The sequence below is a fragment of the Labeo rohita genome, chromosome 12, assembly GCF_022985175.1.
Source record: "Labeo rohita strain BAU-BD-2019 chromosome 12, IGBB_LRoh.1.0, whole genome shotgun sequence".
Classification (NCBI taxonomy): Eukaryota; Metazoa; Chordata; class Actinopteri; order Cypriniformes; family Cyprinidae; genus Labeo; species Labeo rohita.
Window position 1 is genome coordinate 30,653,657 of NC_066880.1, and position 18,042 is coordinate 30,671,698.

At 34.0% G+C, this 18,042-nt stretch overlaps 1 protein-coding gene across 1 annotated transcript; it reads right to left on the reverse strand.

Moving 5' to 3' along the window:
- Window positions 1-333: 333 nt before the first annotated feature.
- Window positions 334-16,766, reverse strand: rfng (RFNG O-fucosylpeptide 3-beta-N-acetylglucosaminyltransferase). The gene is made up of 9 exons (XM_051124584.1): window positions 16,346-16,766; window positions 12,000-12,511; window positions 7,096-7,144; window positions 6,693-6,795; window positions 5,835-5,988; window positions 4,204-4,289; window positions 3,547-3,712; window positions 1,982-2,067; window positions 334-1,900 (listed from the first exon to the last, which is right to left on the reverse strand). The coding sequence occupies exons 2-9, from the start codon at window positions 12,423-12,425 to the stop codon at window positions 1,834-1,836; spliced, it is 1,137 nt and encodes a 378-aa protein (XP_050980541.1). The 5' UTR covers window positions 12,426-12,511; window positions 16,346-16,766; the 3' UTR covers window positions 334-1,833.
- Window positions 16,767-18,042: the final 1,276 nt, after the last annotated feature.

Consider the following 18,042-nt stretch of genomic DNA (forward strand, 5'->3'; position numbering starts at 1 on the left):
GGCACTCTTATTTAAACCAGTTTATCTTCTTTGTTGCTCCTCCCACGTAAATGTTTTGTTGAGGCCCAAACATAGACTTTGAATAAACTGAAATCATTTATATACATTTCAATGAACTTTTGAAAATATGTTAGAATAACATGAATTTAAGAAGAGACAGAGTTCATTAACACTAAAAATCAGTGGTCTCAAGTGAAAAAAAATAATAGAATAGTAATAATCATCATCATCATAGAATATTCATAAAATAATAAATGGTCTTTTTAAGGACAACAGCAGATGTATTGCAGTAACAAGCCTCCTGTTCAAATCAGTCACGCATACACTGGCACATGCATAATAAATAAATTTATTAAAATGAAAATCATACTTTACATCAAAAACAGTTCATCAGATTAAAAAAAAACAAGAGGTGCAAAACAGAGTCAGCTGCAACAGCATTTGGTGCTGTCAACGGAGAGCAAAACATTTGTTACTGTTAGAGAAAGAGAAACCATAGAGTAGTTTTGGCATGTTTACGCAAACCACTGGCCTGCAGTGAGGAACGTGTTTGTGCAAATATCAGAAGGATCACGTGAACGGCTTATTAAACAACACTGAATCACCACACTCACACCTGCCGTTTCGACGGAAATAATTCAATGCTGTTTTCCTGCGTTAAACGATGACTGGATAAATTGATTACAAGTTGCTTTTTGGTCTGTATATACACATCCAACTGCTCAAGCGTGTTTGAATGCAGGTCTAGAGACAAAATGAGTGCAACTGCAATTCAAAAATGGAGAAGAGCAAGCTGAAAAGCATTGGCAGAAGATGAGCCGGGCTGCGAAATCTGGAAAACGCAATACTATAAAATGACATCAATACTGTTTTTCTCGTCCGTAGAGGCATTTTGCACAAGGCTTGCGTGGGCATATTTACGGCCCAGAGGAAAAAGACGACTCTATAAAGATGACGTCAAAGCCACAGAAATGTGTCTTGAATTATTTGAATAAAAAAATCCCCCAGTAAATCGGAGAGACAGCGCAATCCTGTCAAAACGCTCTTACCACTGGGACTCAATGTGTGTAAATCACCTGGCAATTTTCAACAAACCCAAATATGTCAGAACAAAAATGTGTTTTAATAAATTACAGCCACCCTGTTTAACCATACAAATGTAGAAAGTACTAAACAAAGACTATGTGTTGAAGGAATAGCTCAACCATAAATGAACACGTGCTGAAAATGTGCTCAAACTCAGGTCATCCAAGACAGATGAGTTTCTTCACTGGAACAAAAATTGGCTCACCAACGGATCCTCTGCAGTGAACGGGTGCCGTCAGAATGAGAGTCCAATAAGATGGTAAAAACATCACAATAATCCACAAGTTATCCACACCACTCCAGTCCGACAAAAGTTCAAAGAAATCTAGTGTGAAGACATTTTTATCTTCCAACCAAAAATATAAGTTATCTCATCTGAATCAGGAGAGAAATATGCACAGATCAAACACAGTTCACAAGCCAAAACAGTCCAAAATTGATTTGTTGTGCAGATTACTTGTGGATTATTGTGATGTTTTTATTAGCTGTTTGGACTCTCGTTCTGACGGCACCCATTCACTGCAGAGGATCCGTTGCCGAGACAGTGATGGAATGACACATTTCTACAAACCTGACAAAACAAACTCATCCTAACTTTGGTGCACATATTTTCAGCCGACTTTCATTATTGGGTCAACCATTCTTTTAACTGCATTTACACGCATATTATTTTGGTTTGAAGAGTTTGATGGAGAGCTGTGCTTGTGCAGGTCTGTGCTCTGTATTGAGGCATTCGTATCCCAGCGGTCAGTGACGAGTCTTGCGTGGGCACCACTCTGTGTCCGGATAGAGCAGGCAGTGAACTGTTTTAAACCTGAAGAGATAATGGTTGCAAATTATTCTGAAGTAATAAAAAAGCAATGTGGTTCACGACTGCATGCGTGTGTCTGTGTACCGTGTAGGGTCTTCAGCCAATGAGAACGCTCCTCCAACACTGACCACATTCCTCCTGTTCTCGAATCCACCATAACTGAGGGTCACCTATGGAGGACAGAAACACACAAACTGTGAGGATCTCTGGAGCAGGCAGGTTTTATGTAAGTGGGATATCTGTTTTCACAGATGGGGTGAATTAGGTGTGTGGGAACAATCTTGGGTCAAAGACAGATCCTGCTGCACAGGACACTAACAGACACTGCTTTATACACTAGAAGTGTATGTTAGTTTTGACAACCATGGTGATACAATATGAACCAGTCTCACTAGAATTTCACATTTTTTGGTGATTTTATTTTTTGTGATCAAATTCACAAATTTATAGTGGAAATTTGTTATTTTTAGTAATATTTACCATATTATGTATGACACTAGATGCACAATAATCATGCAAAAGAAAAGTCATGAATGAAAAAAACAGATATAAATGAAATAATATGCTGCTTTAGTTTTTTTAGGTAAAAAAAAAAAAAAAAAACGTATAGAAATTTTAATTTAAAATAAAATGCAAAATAAAAAAACAAAAATACTGCAGTTTTCACTATATGAATTAAATGGTATATGATCATTTATAAAACTACTAGTATTGAATAATTCCATATAAATGTCAACCTTACCATGAAAAAAAAGTTTTTACCAAAGGTTTTTACTATACTGATAGCACAGATGTCAACACTTGTGGTTCAAATACCCATGTGAGAAAGTTTTTAAAGCATTTTTGTTTTGTTTTTTTAGCACACTATTTTCAGGCTTGTCATATCCATAACAGCACATATTCCTCATAAACAGACACATCAAAATTAAAATAAAGTAACAATTATATTTCTGTGAAGAACCGTCGCTTCTCTATTTGTTGGGTGTTACTGCGTTTTGTTTGTGCATTTTAATTCACAGAAATTCTACAAAGTATGTCGTCTCTCAACAACGGTGTCCTTTTTTTGCCACACATGCAAAACACATGATTATTTCCCTTTTTTAAACACAGAAAACTCGTGCATAGGCATATTTTTCTGATGTTTATACTCTATTAACAAGGGTTTATTAAGATATAAACAGATGGTTTGGTATAGTGGTAACACATACATTCTCTAAGCATTGATATGTCACATCCATAACACTGGAATTGCCATTTTACAGAAAGAGCAGTGAGATTTTGATTCTTTTTGTTGTTATTATAAAATAAAAGAGGACGATCCAATATATTTTCTCACAAATGTTTACATGTAACATAACTGATGCATTTAATGTGTATTTGACTGTTCAAGCATGTGTTTATTAACTCATTCACTCATGCTTTCTAAAAGTAATTATTTTTGTGCTTAAATGGCAAATGACACCATATTGCACAAAAACCCCAAAGTTCTGCACTGTGTTTGCGATCGCAGAATCACAAAAAACTGGAGGGACTGATCAACAATATACAAGCGTAACTGTTGAAAACACTTGCAGTGTCTTTTATAGATTATACTGAACATCTGGAAAAGTCTCCACTGTTTTAGCGTATGGCCGGTTCAGTGATCTGACCTGCTGGAGTATGTTGTCTGTCGGGAGTCTCTGCAGGTTCTCCAGGTGTGAGTGAAACAGGCCCGTGTGAGTCAGAGGAACTTCCAGCAGAGCCTCGATGATGTAACCGATCGTACAGTCGTCCGGGAGGCGGATCTTCTCTGCAGTCGTAATGAAGTTTCCAAGACTGTGAGAGAAAAAGAAAGAGGAAAATACATTTTAAATAGCAACTTATACAAGGAATTTAATTCAATGTGAAAATGATGTCTTACATGTATGCCAAAAACGGTGATAACTAATAAAAGACAGTTTACTGATTTGCATGTAAACCTGTTTTAGAAGCCTATATGCAAACAGACAAACTGACAATAGGAAAAGCAGTTTACGCATGATTTCGAAATTAATGTCTTGAATATGTAATTACACATTGTTGATGTCAAAATGGTTGCACAGTCATGAGCATTGCGGACAACGCTGACAATAATGCTGAATGATGTGTTTACGTGCACAGTGGATTTTGGGTAACAGACAGAGATGTATGCATGTCAGTGAAGCTTTGCTTAAACAGTTTATGTCAATTTAAACCAAGAAATAACACAGTTTACAGCATCTCTATGAGCTTACACAATTTCTGACAGGATAATTGGTGTGAGATCACAGAGCAAAGTGTGAATTTACCTCGCCCATGGACTCATTTTGAGCGCTAAACCTCGGCTGATGCAGAATCCAGCTCCTCCGGTAGCAAACCAGAATTTCACCGAGACCTGCAGAAGATATTCAACATTAACTACTGCTTCTTTCTTCTGCAAGGATGCATTAAAGTGATCAAAAGTAACAGCAAAGACATTTACAATGTTACATAAGATTTCCATTTCACATAAATGCGGTTCTTTTAAACTTTCTATTCATCTGTGAATGTTGAAAAATAAAATGTATCACAGCTTGCGCATAAAATTGTGCAGCACAACTGTTTTCAGCATCGCTAATAATCATAAATGTTTGTTGAGCAGCAAATCAGTATATTAGAATTATTTGTGAAGGATCATGTGACACTGAAAACTGGAGTAATGATGCTGAAAATTCAGCTGCGCATCACAGCAATAAATTACATTTTAACAGATATTCACATAGAAATTTTAAATAGTAAAAATATTTCACAATTTTATTGTTTTTGCTGTACTTTAGATCAAATAAATGCAGCCTTGGTGAGCAGAAGAGACTTATATATAAAAAAAAAAAAGTAAAATATTACTGACTGGTCGTGTAAGCATTTTAATTCAAAACAAAAATATAACATTAATCAGTATAAGATGACTGGTTATTATTCATTATAAATGGACATGATAATTTCTGCATCTTTTTTGCATTATATGCGTTATATATTATTATACATATAACTACTGTACCATTTAAAAAGTTTGAGGTCAGTAATATTGTTTAAAAGAATCAAATTAAATGTTTTTAATAGTTTTATTCATTAAGGCTACATTAAATTGATCAAAAGTGACAGTAAAGACATGTATAATGTTACAAAAGTTACAATCTATTTCAAATAAATGCTGTTTTATTTATCAAAAAATCCTGAAAAAAAAAAAAAAAAAAAAAAAAAAAAAAAAAAAGTATGGCGGTTTCCACAAAAATATTGTGCAGCACAACTGTTTTTAACATTGCTAATAATCAGAAATTTTTGTTGAGCAGCAAATCAGCATATTAGAATTATTTCTGAAGGATCATGTGACACTGAAGACTGGAGTAATGATGCTGAAAATTCAGCTGCGCATCACAGAAATCAATTTCATTTTAACAGAAATTCACACAGAAAAAAGCTGTTTTAAATTGTAATAATATTTCACAATATTACTGTCTCTACTGTATATCTAACACAAATCCAGCCTTCGGTAAGCTTAAAAATGTTATATGACAAACATGTTTCCCAACAGTAACTTAAAATATTTAGACTGAGAACACTTTATCATAACATTAAATTTAATTTAAAAAATCTAAAATATTACGATAATTGTAAAAGTGGTGTATCAAATTCCCTCTTTATTTGGCAACAGTTCTTTAAGTTGTCAGACTTAAAAAAGACACAAAAAACCCTTTTTGCAAAAATAATTTTTGCAGAGAAAATGTTTCTGTGATACAAGTCTCACTTGTCTTTTTTCAGGCAGACTTTTCTCACCATATTCTGACTATTTCTTCTATGTGGCTTGTTTGTGGTTGAACAAATTGACTAAAGTTGCCTTGTTGCTGCCCTGCTCTCCTCCACTGAACCCTTTCATTTAAGCCAAAAGGCAAGACAGGCTCACCGATCCGTCGCTCTTGACCCTCTCGGCGGCCTCTATGGGATGATCCAGACTGGGTCTGCCCAGATACACATCCTGTGTGTGAGAGTAGGACGACAGCAGCTCCAGCAAACTGGACAGGATCACATAGTTATCATCATCCACGTGACAGAACCACCTGACAGAAACAGAGAAAACACATGAAACACAGACTCACTGCCGCTCAATAATTACCATGTTTTTGATAATCTCTCATGCTCAGCAAAGCATATAAAAATATGGTAAAATTGTGAAATATTATTACAATTTCAAATAGAAGTTTTCTATGTGAATATCTGTTAAAATATAATTTATTTCTGTGACCAAACTTGAATTTTCAGCATCATTACTCCAGTCTTCAGTGTCACATGATCCTTCAGAAATCATTCTAATATGCTGATTTGATTATTATCAATGTTGAAAACAGTTGTGCTGCACAATATTTTAGTGGAAACCAGCACACATTTTATTTTTGAATAGAATAGATGGATAGAAAGCAAAAAAATGCATTTATTTGAATTTTTTTGCAACATTATAAATGTCTTTATTGTCACTTTTTGTAATGCATCCTCGATGAATAAAAGTATTAATTTCTTTTCTTAAAATCTTATATACCCAATCGTGGCTTCCACAGAAATATTAAGCAGCAAAAAAAAAAAAAAAATCACCCTCATTCTCAACTTTTGACCGTAAGTGACTGAAAACGACTGACACGTCGGCTGATAGAGGAAAGTGCTGTATGATGAGTGATTGTACACTATGATTCAATGCTCTACATGTCCATTAATAGCTCTTGCATGTAGCAGCATGACAATGTAACGTTAGATGAAAGATGAACTCAACTTTTTCTGTGACTCGATGAACTTGTCATACTCCACAGACATCTTGCAGCACAGGGCCTGACGCGTATGAGCCGCCGAGCAGTTGGTGTTGATGATGTTCAGGCCTTGAGGACACAATGACATGACAATGACAGAGCACTTATGATTGATATGACATGAAATTATTTCACATGACAGTCCATGTCATGATGAAATGAAGCATGAATATGTGGATTTTCTACCTAGGCATGGCTCAGGATGGTCGGCTAGTCCATTAGAGAGATTCTGCAATTGTATCTAGATTTTATTTTCCTCTTCACTTAAAGCTTTAAAATGATTTTAAAACAAAATCTGCTTAGAGCAGGTTTAAGTGTCCTGACAACTTTCTAAGACCACAGCCCATCTTGAAGTCTCACCAATCTTACCTGCTTTCTGTCTGAGCTCCTTATCCTCGCTATCAGTGAAGATGAATGTCTGAAACAGACAAAGTCAAAGTTCACCGCTACATGAAAACACAGCGTTCACTCGAAAACTGTCTGTAGACACAAGAACTGTAAAGACGTGTAAGGTTGAAATCATGTTTACATCTCTTGGTCAGGCATTTACAAACCTTTTTGTAAGCTGAACCTGTTTGACATAAAATATTTACTTCAAGTACCTGCAGAGACTCAGTTATTAAATTTCAACAATTTAATGACAGGTTTGCATGTTCACAGTTCTCTGATAATGGTCTCATGACATGCAGGAAAACTGTTATTTCAGTATCATTAAAACGCTATTATAGTTTTGCTTTTTAATATTTTGATCTTTTTTGTCTTTGTACCTTCCATTTTCATTTTCATTTTAATTACAGTTTTAGTAATTTTGTTGGCCATTTTTTAAATGTCTATACAATTTTGTCTTTTATATTTATTTCAGTTTTAGTTATTTTAATACAATTAACTATTTTTTCATTTTTATTTCAAGCAACACCATTTTTATGATTTTATTTTCTAAATATATAAATACATAATTTAATTTAATTTAATATTTAATTTCATTTCATTTGTTCATTCACAAATCCAATTTGGTTTCCAGCTTGTATGCATATGCACACATACCCAAGTTTATTATGCAGGATGCATACGAGTATCTGAATGTATATCAGGTATTTCAGCAATGAAAATGCTGACTGCTCTGTGCATCCTGACCCTATGTTCCCGCAAAATGTCCAAAACAATCTGTAACCTGCACAGGCCACAAGCGTCTGGAGCCGAGCACCGTCCCTCATGAAACGCCTGCGAGGGACAGAGAATCTGTGTATCCAGCACTGGCTGACTCATGATGATTCTGGCACACAGCATGTTTGAACAGGTCCTCTTCAAAACAGGGAAAACACAAAATACCACTTTGTCCTGCCATTATTGGATATAAAAACCCTGCCATTATTTATTTACCCTCATTTCACTCCAAACAGATATTCTAATGAATATTTTGTTCCATATAAGAGCAATTTTTGAAGAAGTATATCTTGAATGCATCATGAAAGTGAATGAGGAGTAAGGAATCTAAAAAAAAAGGATGCAAAAGCATCATAGAAGTATCATAAAACATTTTTCTTTCCTCACACAAAGCTATCATATGACTTTAAAGGACTTAAAACAAAATGTTTGTAATTTTTTACAGATAAACCTGAAAAATGCTGCAAAAACTTATATGGCGAACATTTGTAAATAGATGAACATTGGAATGTGTTTAAAAATATACTCTAAAATATACAAAATTCAAAATGACGGTTTCTAGAGGTAAAAACTATGAATTACCACATAATCACAGTTAAAAAAAAAAAAAAACTGTAAATGGACATTCCCAGAAATCCCTGAGTGACATTAAATATGATTATATTTATATCAGTATGTTTGTTTCTTCTTATTTATCAGTACTATACAATAAAGTGTTGATGCTACATTAGACATTTAGTAAAGGTTTCTTGCATTATTTTAGTGTTTTGTGTAACCTTTTACTGTACAAGCAGTATTATCATGCTTATTAAAGTTTTTACAGAGGGATTTGTTCATATATAATTTACTTGATTATATACAACATTTCATTCCCCCCAAAATGGTTAAAACATATTGTTTTCTGTCTGTATTTTCTGAATTATTATTGAGTGACAAAATGAGATACCCAAAATTCCCTCTGTAAAACATTTGACTCCAATGTCAAAAAAATTAAATTGACTTCATCCAGTGTTTAGATTTGTGTACTATATGCAGATTAGCACACATTTCGTTAAATAATGCCACATTTGCATATTTAAACATTTTAGAAAACTTGCAATACAAACGATTAAAATAGAATCCAGAAAATTAATGGAAAACAGATTCACAAACAAAACTGAATTTGAGAAAAATAATAAAAAGTATTTCACAGGGCCTTAAAAACCATGTCATTTCTGTTAAACTTTTAATAAATTGCTGTTAAATTCTGCAAGTTTCATGATTTCAATTAATCAGACATGCTTTTTGTTAATTTTTTATGTGACCACTAAAATAGAGTCTAGAAAAATTAAAATGAAATTTAGGATAAAAAATAAAACAGATTTCATAGGGCCCTCTTTATTTCATTTGTGTCTTCTATTATTAATAACAAAGCTAAAATAACAAGAAATGACGATGTCATGATATAAATTGTTGTTGTGAAATAAAATGACTATATCATGAAATCAGATTTGGCTTTATCCTTTAAGTTAACTTACCAATACCACACTTACCAATGATCTCCACATACCTGTAGACTCGCTGGTTGTTCACCATAATCCTGTGTAGTGGCACTGGCATGTAATTTTGTTCAAGTGGGGATGAAATGCTTTGTTTTAATAGATAAAATAACTATGATCATCTATTATTCAATTAATTTTCTATGTTTTTTTCGTAGCATCGGTTCAGTAGTAGTATCGTGATATTTTAGTCAGGTATCGTATCGAAGTCAAAATTTTGGTATTGTGTTTTTGCCACCAGCGTACCATCCGGTAATACCTGAAACACTGTCACCATATGTTTTATTATGGTGAAACAGCCGTCAGTTTTTAAATTTAACAGGACTTTTTTTTCCTCCAGGCTCCAGCACTGGAAATGAAAGGCAATCCTAATATTTTCCAACACTTGGGACATCTGAGTTACTCTTTGGAAAACTGAACAAAGCCACTTTGAGAATGTTTAGGACTGTTTTTGCCAGCGTTGAGGATTAAAGCTTTCCATGAGGACAAAATCATGCATTTATTATCTGTAGACGCTCACTGGACTGTTTTCAGAAAACGCAACTACAAAAAAAAATCTCTCAAAGTAGAAAGTCATATAAGGAAAAAGGCTGGTGGACTTTGTCACAAAATCTGAGCAGTGCAAAACTAACAGGGGAAGAATGTTTCTTCTGGCATGAGTTGGCATTTAATACTGGAGCTGTTTTTACCAAACACAATCTCGCTTTATGAGCGAAGCGGAGTGCTTGAAATTTCTCCTGGGCATTTGGCTCCGTTGTGCAACGGCAAAACAATGGCGCTGCGCTGTTTCACAGGTTAAGTCAATCTCGGGGCCCCTTTGGGCCCCACGCTCGGCGCTCCGGAGAGGCCTCGGGAAGGGGGGGGGGGGCGTCTGCCGCCCGGCGCCTCCGGCAGTCAAGTGAAAGTTCTTGGATGAAAGCAAACACACGCGGTCTTGTGTCTGTGGTTCTCAGGTTGCTGAGGAACTTCCTCTTCCAAGGGGGCCCGAGGGGCACCGGGACCAAACCCCCCGTTAAACAGCACACTGTTAATGCAGCAGGCACACGGCCAGAGAACAGCTGACACACACTTCCTGATCACACTGTGTGTATTCACACCCTTAAACACAGCACCGATCAACCGCAACACGCTCCAAAATCACTGATCTGGACACCAACAACCGATGAGTCAAACCAAGCCCTCTACACATTCACTTTTACTTTTAAAGACGGAAGCAAAGATTGTTTAATGTTTATGTTTCTTCATGGAAGCAAATATTATTTACTTAGGATTCATTAAGGCTTTGAAACATTCCAAAATATCCTGAAAATGTTGCACTACATATCAGTACTATATTGGTTATCAAATGATAGTAGATTTTTTTTTTTTTCAACATTTAGTGGAGTTGTTAAAAACGTTTCATATTAATTAAATTTTAATTAATGAATTAATTGTTCATGCTCATTTCTCTTATTTTACATTCAAATGATCTTTGCCACAGCTACGGATTTAAAAAAAAAAAAAAGTAAAAAAATATTTTGCTTTTTTGTAAAGCTACAAAATGTATCCAAAATTTTGTGATAGTATAGCAATATGTCTATACAAATAACAATAATAATAAAATAATTACTATAAATATATATTTTTTGTTTAATTGTTATTTTTATTATTACTAAATAAAAGCAACATTAAAAAAGCAAATAAGGACACTATTATAATATTTCACTGAAGAATTAAAGTTTTTTTTATATATTTCTTATATATATTTTTATAAGTTTTATAATTAATCAAGCAGCCCTACTTTGCCTAATTTTTTAATCTAAATGTTTTTAAAGTTAATTTAATAAGAGTGTAATCTAATAGCAAATCTCAAAACAAAATATATTTTTTCGTACTTTATATTTTAATGTTGTGATACCTACATTCACTTCCAGCATTTAAAGTAACTGGTTTTAATTTTTTTTTAATTTTATTTCTTATTTATTTACACAAAATAGTACAGATTTTACCCATACCATGAAAATACATATTGGTATCTTAACCTACTGTAAAAAACAAAAAAAAACAACAACAACAAAAAAACATATTTCCAAACCTGTAAGACCTTTGTTTATTTTCAGAACACAAATTAAGATATTTTTGATGAAATCTGAGAGCTTTCTGACCCTGCATAGACAGCAACACAACTACCACATTCAAGGACGAGAAGAAATTGTTGAATAAAGTTGATATTTTTTGTTCTCGTTGCACACAAAAAGCATTCTTGTAGCTTCATAACATTACAGCTGAACAGTGATGTCACATGGACTATTTTAACGATGTCCTTACTACCTTTTTGGGCCTTAAATGTAGTAGTTGTGTTGCTGTATATGCAGGGTCAAAAAACTCCTGGATTTCATCAAAAATATCTTCATTTGGGTTCCGAAGATCTTACAAGTTCGAAACAACATGAGGGTGAGGTGAGTAAGTAATGATAATTTTCATTTTTGGGTGTACTATCCCTTTAAGAAGATTAAAAAAGACTGCATTTACCTCCAGCGAATGACAGAATAATTGACTATTTACACGCAGATGATTTAAACACTTCCCTACCTGTTCCTTGGCTCTGGACACCCAAGTCTGGGACAGGAGCTGCAGTCTGGACTTGTGGTATTTCCTGGTGGTCTTAACAGCAATAAAAATGTCTCTCAACTCCAAAGAGTCTTTAGAACGGGAGCCAGGGGAGCTGGCGCGTGCAGCCTCTCTCTCTGACATCCTCTGCGGGTCCTCGGGTCGGCCTGCGGGAGGAAGCGGGTGAATGAAACCACCGTCCTTGGCATCGTCGCTTCCTTGGCCGGGGTTCCCGTAGAGGTCGTGTCGACGTCCGGCTCCGGCGGGCTTGGCACGGGGCCGGGGTTGGGGCAGATCCGTCTGACGCTGAGGAGGTTGTAATGAGGGAATAAGGAGCACCAGTAGGGCGCAGAATGCCAGGGAAAGCAGGAAGCAGATTTTGTTGGTGCCGACATGAGATAAGTGCATTCTTCCTGTGCTCAACGCCAGCTCAACCGCCCGCGTCTGCCTGACTCGCCACAACAGCGCCCATCCTCACTGCATCACTGCGGACCCTGCGTAAACAAAACCACATGTGCATCGCAACACATTAAGTGTCATTATCTTATAGGATGAGTTTGTTTCTTCATCAGATTTGTAGAAATGTGTCATTCCGTCACGTGCTCATCAGTGGATCCTCTGCAGTGAATGGGTGCCGTCAGAATGAGGGTCCAAACAGCTGATAAAAACATCACGATAATAATCCACACCACTCCAGTCCATCAGTTCACATCTTAAGATTTAGAGGAGTTTTTACATTTTTTGTTTTATTGTTGTGATCAATGTTTTTATGACTGTTCTACTTCCTTTTTTGTGATTACTGTTTTTATTATTGTTTTAATATAATATTGTTTTTTATGATTATTCTACTTCCTTTTATGTAAAGCACTTTGAATTACCTTTGTGTATGAAATGTGCTATATAAATAAACTTGCCTTGCCTTGCCTAAGACAAAAGCTTTAAAGTATTGGACTTGGTGCTTGATCTTTGCAGATTTCTCTCCTGATTCAAACCAGACCACTTTTTCACAAGTGTTATTATGGATTAAGACTCGGATTTTAGTTAAAAATGTCTTCATGATGGATTTGTTTCAGCTTTCGTCTTCTCAAGATGTGAACTGATGGACTGGAGTGGTGTGGTTTATTATGGTGATGTCTTTATCAGCTGTTTGGACTCTCATTCTGACGGCACCCATTCACTGCAGAGGATCCATTGGTGAGACAGTGATGAAACTCATCTATATCTTGGATGGCCTGAGGGTGAGCGCATTTTCAGCACATTTTAATAAATTCATATAATTAACCTTAAATGAATCATTATCCGAACATGCACATTGTGAAAACAGCCAAATGTGCCAGGCTCTTTAAATGTTCAAACACAGTTTCTTTTATTCCCCCCCAAAGCGCATTGTGCAATCCAAAGCAAGCATATGCGTTCGGTTTCACTCTGGCACTGGCGAGCATCTGTCAACCCTAATAACAGCCTCAGCCATCAATGCGAGCCATTTCCTGTCTTCTATTTTCAGAGTCAAAATGATACCTCAAGCAGTCACAGATGTGGAGGCTGAAGGCTGCAGCGTCAGCATGAAATCATAGTCATACTCAAGACCTGCAGAAAACTCTCCTGAATGTCACGCAACTTACTGAAAATATTTAACGCTTAATATTTCTATTTATATAACAGGTAACGCTGGTGTTTTAATGTGATTGGTATCGCAAAAGTGCTGATTTAACGGTCCAACAGCAGTGGGATGCACCAGTGTTTGTATGATTCGGCTCATCTGTGTTGAACTGCAAGATGTTTTTCCACAATTCTAAAAAGAAAAGTCTGAATTGGTAGATAATTTCTCACAACTGTGAGAAAAAAAATTACAATTGTGAAATAAAAAGTTACAGTTGTGGGATAAAGCTATAACTGTGGGAAAAAGTTACAACTATGAGAAAAATGTTACAATTGTGAGAAAAATGTTACAACTGTGAGAAAAGTGTTACAATTGTAGAATAAAAAGTTACAGTTGTAGGATAAAGCTACAACTGTGAGAAAAAAAGTTACAATTGTGAGAAGAAGCTAAAATTGTGAGGAAAAGTTACAACTGTGAGATGAAAAAAGTTACAATTGTGAGATAAAGAGTCAGAATTTTGAGATATAAAGTTACAAGTATCTTTTTATTCCATGGCAAAAATAAGTTTTCATGCTAAGGCTCATTTCACAGCTACATATTCTGAACACACAAATAATATTTTCATTCATTTAGCATAATTTAACACAATTACAGCTTGATTGGACAGTACTTTTGGTGCAAAAATTGTACAGGATGATGAACGATGCCAAAAAATGTACATAAAATCATCACATAATAAATACTGAAATGGTTTATGATCATTTTACTCTTTGTTTGTTTTTTTCATGTTTTAAGATTGAAAATCTGCACCTGGGGCTAAAACCTTATTGACTTCACTCTTACTCGTGGTTACTGTTAAAAAATGCAATGCTTATAAATTATACGTTACATTATACCTACTACTATTATTTTTATTATTACTAAATAAAAGCAACAGTAAAAAAGCAAATAAGGACACTATTATAATATTTCACTGAAGAATTTAATTTTTTTATATATATTTTTTTTATAAGTTTTATCATAATTAATCAAGCAGCCCTACTTTGCCTAATTTAAAATAAAATCTAAATGTTATTAAAGTTAATTTAATAAGAGTTAAGTGTAATCTAATAGCAAATCTCAAAACAGAATATATTTTTTCGTACTTCATATTTTAATGTTGTGATACATTCACTTTTAGCATTTAAAGTAACTGGTTTTAATTTTTTAATTAAGTTTTTATTTTGTTTTAAGCTTTATTTCTTATTTATTGACACAATATAGTATAGATTTTACCCATACCATGAAAATACATATTGGTATCTTAACCTACCTTAACCTATTTTTGATGAAATCTGAGAGCTTTGTGACCCTGCATAGATTATAATAATTAATATTTCTGCAATCATTTTTCATGTTTTAAGATTGAAAATCCACACCTGGGGCTAAAACCTTATTGACTTCACTCTTACTCGTGGTTACTGTTAAAAAATGCAATGCTTATGAATTATACATGTTACATTATACCTACTATTAGTCACATACACTACCGTTCAAAAGTTTGGGGTCAGTACATTTTTATTGTTTCTTTTCTTTTTTTTTTTTTTAAGAAATTAATACTTTTATTCACCAAGGATGTATTAAGTTAATAATTAAAAGTTTATTAAAAGTTAATAATACATAATTTACATTGTTATAAAATATTTATATTTTGAATAAACACTGTACTTTTTAAACTTGTTATTCATGAAAGAATCCTGAAAAAAAAAAAAAAAAAAAAAATCACAGGTTCCAAAAAATATTTGGCAGCACAACTGTTGATATTATCCAACATTGATCATTCTAATAATAAATCCGCATATTAGAATGATTTCTGAAGGATCATGTGACACTTAAGACTGAAGTAACAGCTGATAAAAATTCAGCTTTTCATCACAGGAATAAATTCTATTTTAAAGTATGTTAAAATAAAAAACATTATTTTATATTGTAAAAACATTTTGCAATATTACTGTTTTTTCTTCTATATTTTTAATCAAATAAATGCAGCCTTGATGAGCATAAGAGACTTCTTTAAAGACTATTACAAGTCTTCCTGACCCCAAACTTTTGAACGGTAGTGTATATGGATTTATTCTTTCCTAACTATGACACTATGAACTGTGCTTAGTAAATCAAACAAAACTGAACTGACAAGGGGTTTAAAACAGTCTGCATCTGCACACGCATGTAAAATATTCATATGATGAATATAAACATAATATGACTGCAACAAATGTTCATGTTTTAAGACTGAAAAGGTGACTGGGGCAAGTTAAAACAAAAGCTTTAAGGTGACACATAGATAAAAAGGTTAAAATAGAAATAATCGGTATAGTAACATGAATAACACTTCGAAAAGTAAACCATAGTGAATGAATGATTACTGTATCCAAATACCTCCTTATTTACATGAAACTTAAATTAGTTTAAAAAAATATTACAATGTATCATGATGTCCAGGACACAACAGTGTATTGCCATTGTACCCTGTCCAAAAATCACTTCTCACAAAGTCATTTTGGGCTGAAGTGAGACGCCATAGAAAACACCTCAAACCATCAAAGACGTTTACACACGGTTTTCTTTCACTGAACGGAACTAAAAGTTCACACAAACCGCACAGAGGTCAAGTAAAGCCGCACCACTTACACGGAGTTCGTAAAACAATAAATCGCGTTTTCGTGAATGAGTGAGTGAAGCGTCTTACCGAGAGCGATCGGACGGTCGGACGGGTTTCGTGCGCTCGTCATCCTCGACACTTTAACCGAATAAACCCGTCAGATCAGCGACGCTCATCGCAGGCTGCAGTAACGCGAAAGCGAGCGCTCGGTCGGTGGTCGGTGATCGGTGATCGGTGTCGCTGCTCGTCCAGTGTAAGTCAGCGCGACTCATCCACATTCAGCTCCTTATTGTTCCTGCTTTGACTTCTTCGCTTGATGCTTCCTTATTTTAGAAACAGGCAATAAGAGCCATTTATTACAAAGTTCCTCCCACGGCGCCGATTGCAGCAGTTCAGCTCTGAATCATCGCTGCTGTGTCGTGTTGTTACTAATAACCTCCTCCGTGCCAAAGATACATTCTAACAACTACATTGTGCTTCTGTAGATGCCGAAGGCGCGTGTTTTGATATCAGCGCCCTCTGGCGGAAATGACGCGCGGCGCAACGCTGTCGTCACACGGTCCTTGTGCTCCAATTGTTGTTTTTGTACCGACTACTCATATTCCTTTGTATTGTAATATGCATGAATGTTATTCTTGGTTTTATACATTATGAGAGAGAAGAGTCGGGTGTGTTTATTTAATCAGTCTTGTTTTTTTTTTTTTTTTTTTTTTTTTTTTTTTTTTTTGTACGAGCATTTCTTTAACCTTTTCCTGAAGACTTCAAATACTGTATGTATCTGCTTTCTAACTTTTTCTAATAAGAGATCTGGGAAAAGCATACATTTAAACAAAGTGCATTCTGATTAATTTGGTTTATTTATGCATGCATGCTTTTTGGCATATATGACATAATATACGTTTTTTAGTCTTACTTAAAAAAAAACATTAAGACTAATGTTTTGACTTTTAGCTAATGTTTTTAATGTTTAATTAGATTTTTAAAAATTACTGTTAGTCTTTTTACGTTTTAGGCAATAGAAACATGTGGATTTATTCATTTATATAACTTTTGCACTGACATTGATTTGAAGTGTGTTTTCTGTAAAGAGAAAAATGAGAGTATTGTCCATTTGTTTATACAAAATTATTATTATTATTATTATTATTATTTATTTATTTTTTTGGTTAAACCAAGTACTAATATTGAATTGCAACTCAAAGAAAATGATATTTTATTTTATTATTTTTAGTATACCGTTGACTTTGGTATATTGTGAATTTAATCATTATATATGGAAAGTTCTTTATTCACAAATGTAAATGGGCAGTGGAAAAAACTACTTTTACTAATTTTAAAATAGAAATAGATCACTACCTGTATATGTTAAAAGAAACAAGAAATAACAAAGCAAAAAAACAGTAAATTAATTTAAAGCCTTATAATTATTTTTTGTTAGAATTGTAATTTGTAATTATTTGTACTTGTTTACGGACATGTGACTTTCTTATTGTTTTCCCTATTTTATTTTTTTATAGTTATTTGTTTATTGTATTTGTTTTGATGTAATTTATATGTTATTGCCTTTGTATGTTCTTTTAAAAACTGCAAATTTAATAAACTGAAAATGAAACTCAACTGAAATGGCTTTTAAAACAGGCTACATCTGCATAAGTATTTTTTTTTTGGCAAAAATATAAATAAAACATGTAAAAACATAAAAATATTGTAATATACATGCTAAAGACTATTTATTTATCTATTTATTTATTTATTTTTTTCCTACTTGTCTTTTATCAAGACAA

Excerpts from the sequence above, each read along its gene's own strand:
- rfng (XM_051124584.1), bottom strand. The coding sequence starts at position 12,425 with ATGCACTTATCTCATGTCGGCACCAACAAAATCTGCTTCCTGCTTTCC. Across the intron at positions 5,989-6,692 it reads TTCATCGAGTCACAGAAAAA|GTGGTTCTGTCACGTGGATG; the intron begins GTTGAGTTCATC and ends TGTTTCTGTCAG. Across the intron at positions 3,713-4,203 it reads AAAATGAGTCCATGGGCGAG|TCTTGGAAACTTCATTACGA; the intron begins GTAAATTCACAC and ends TTTCTCTCACAG.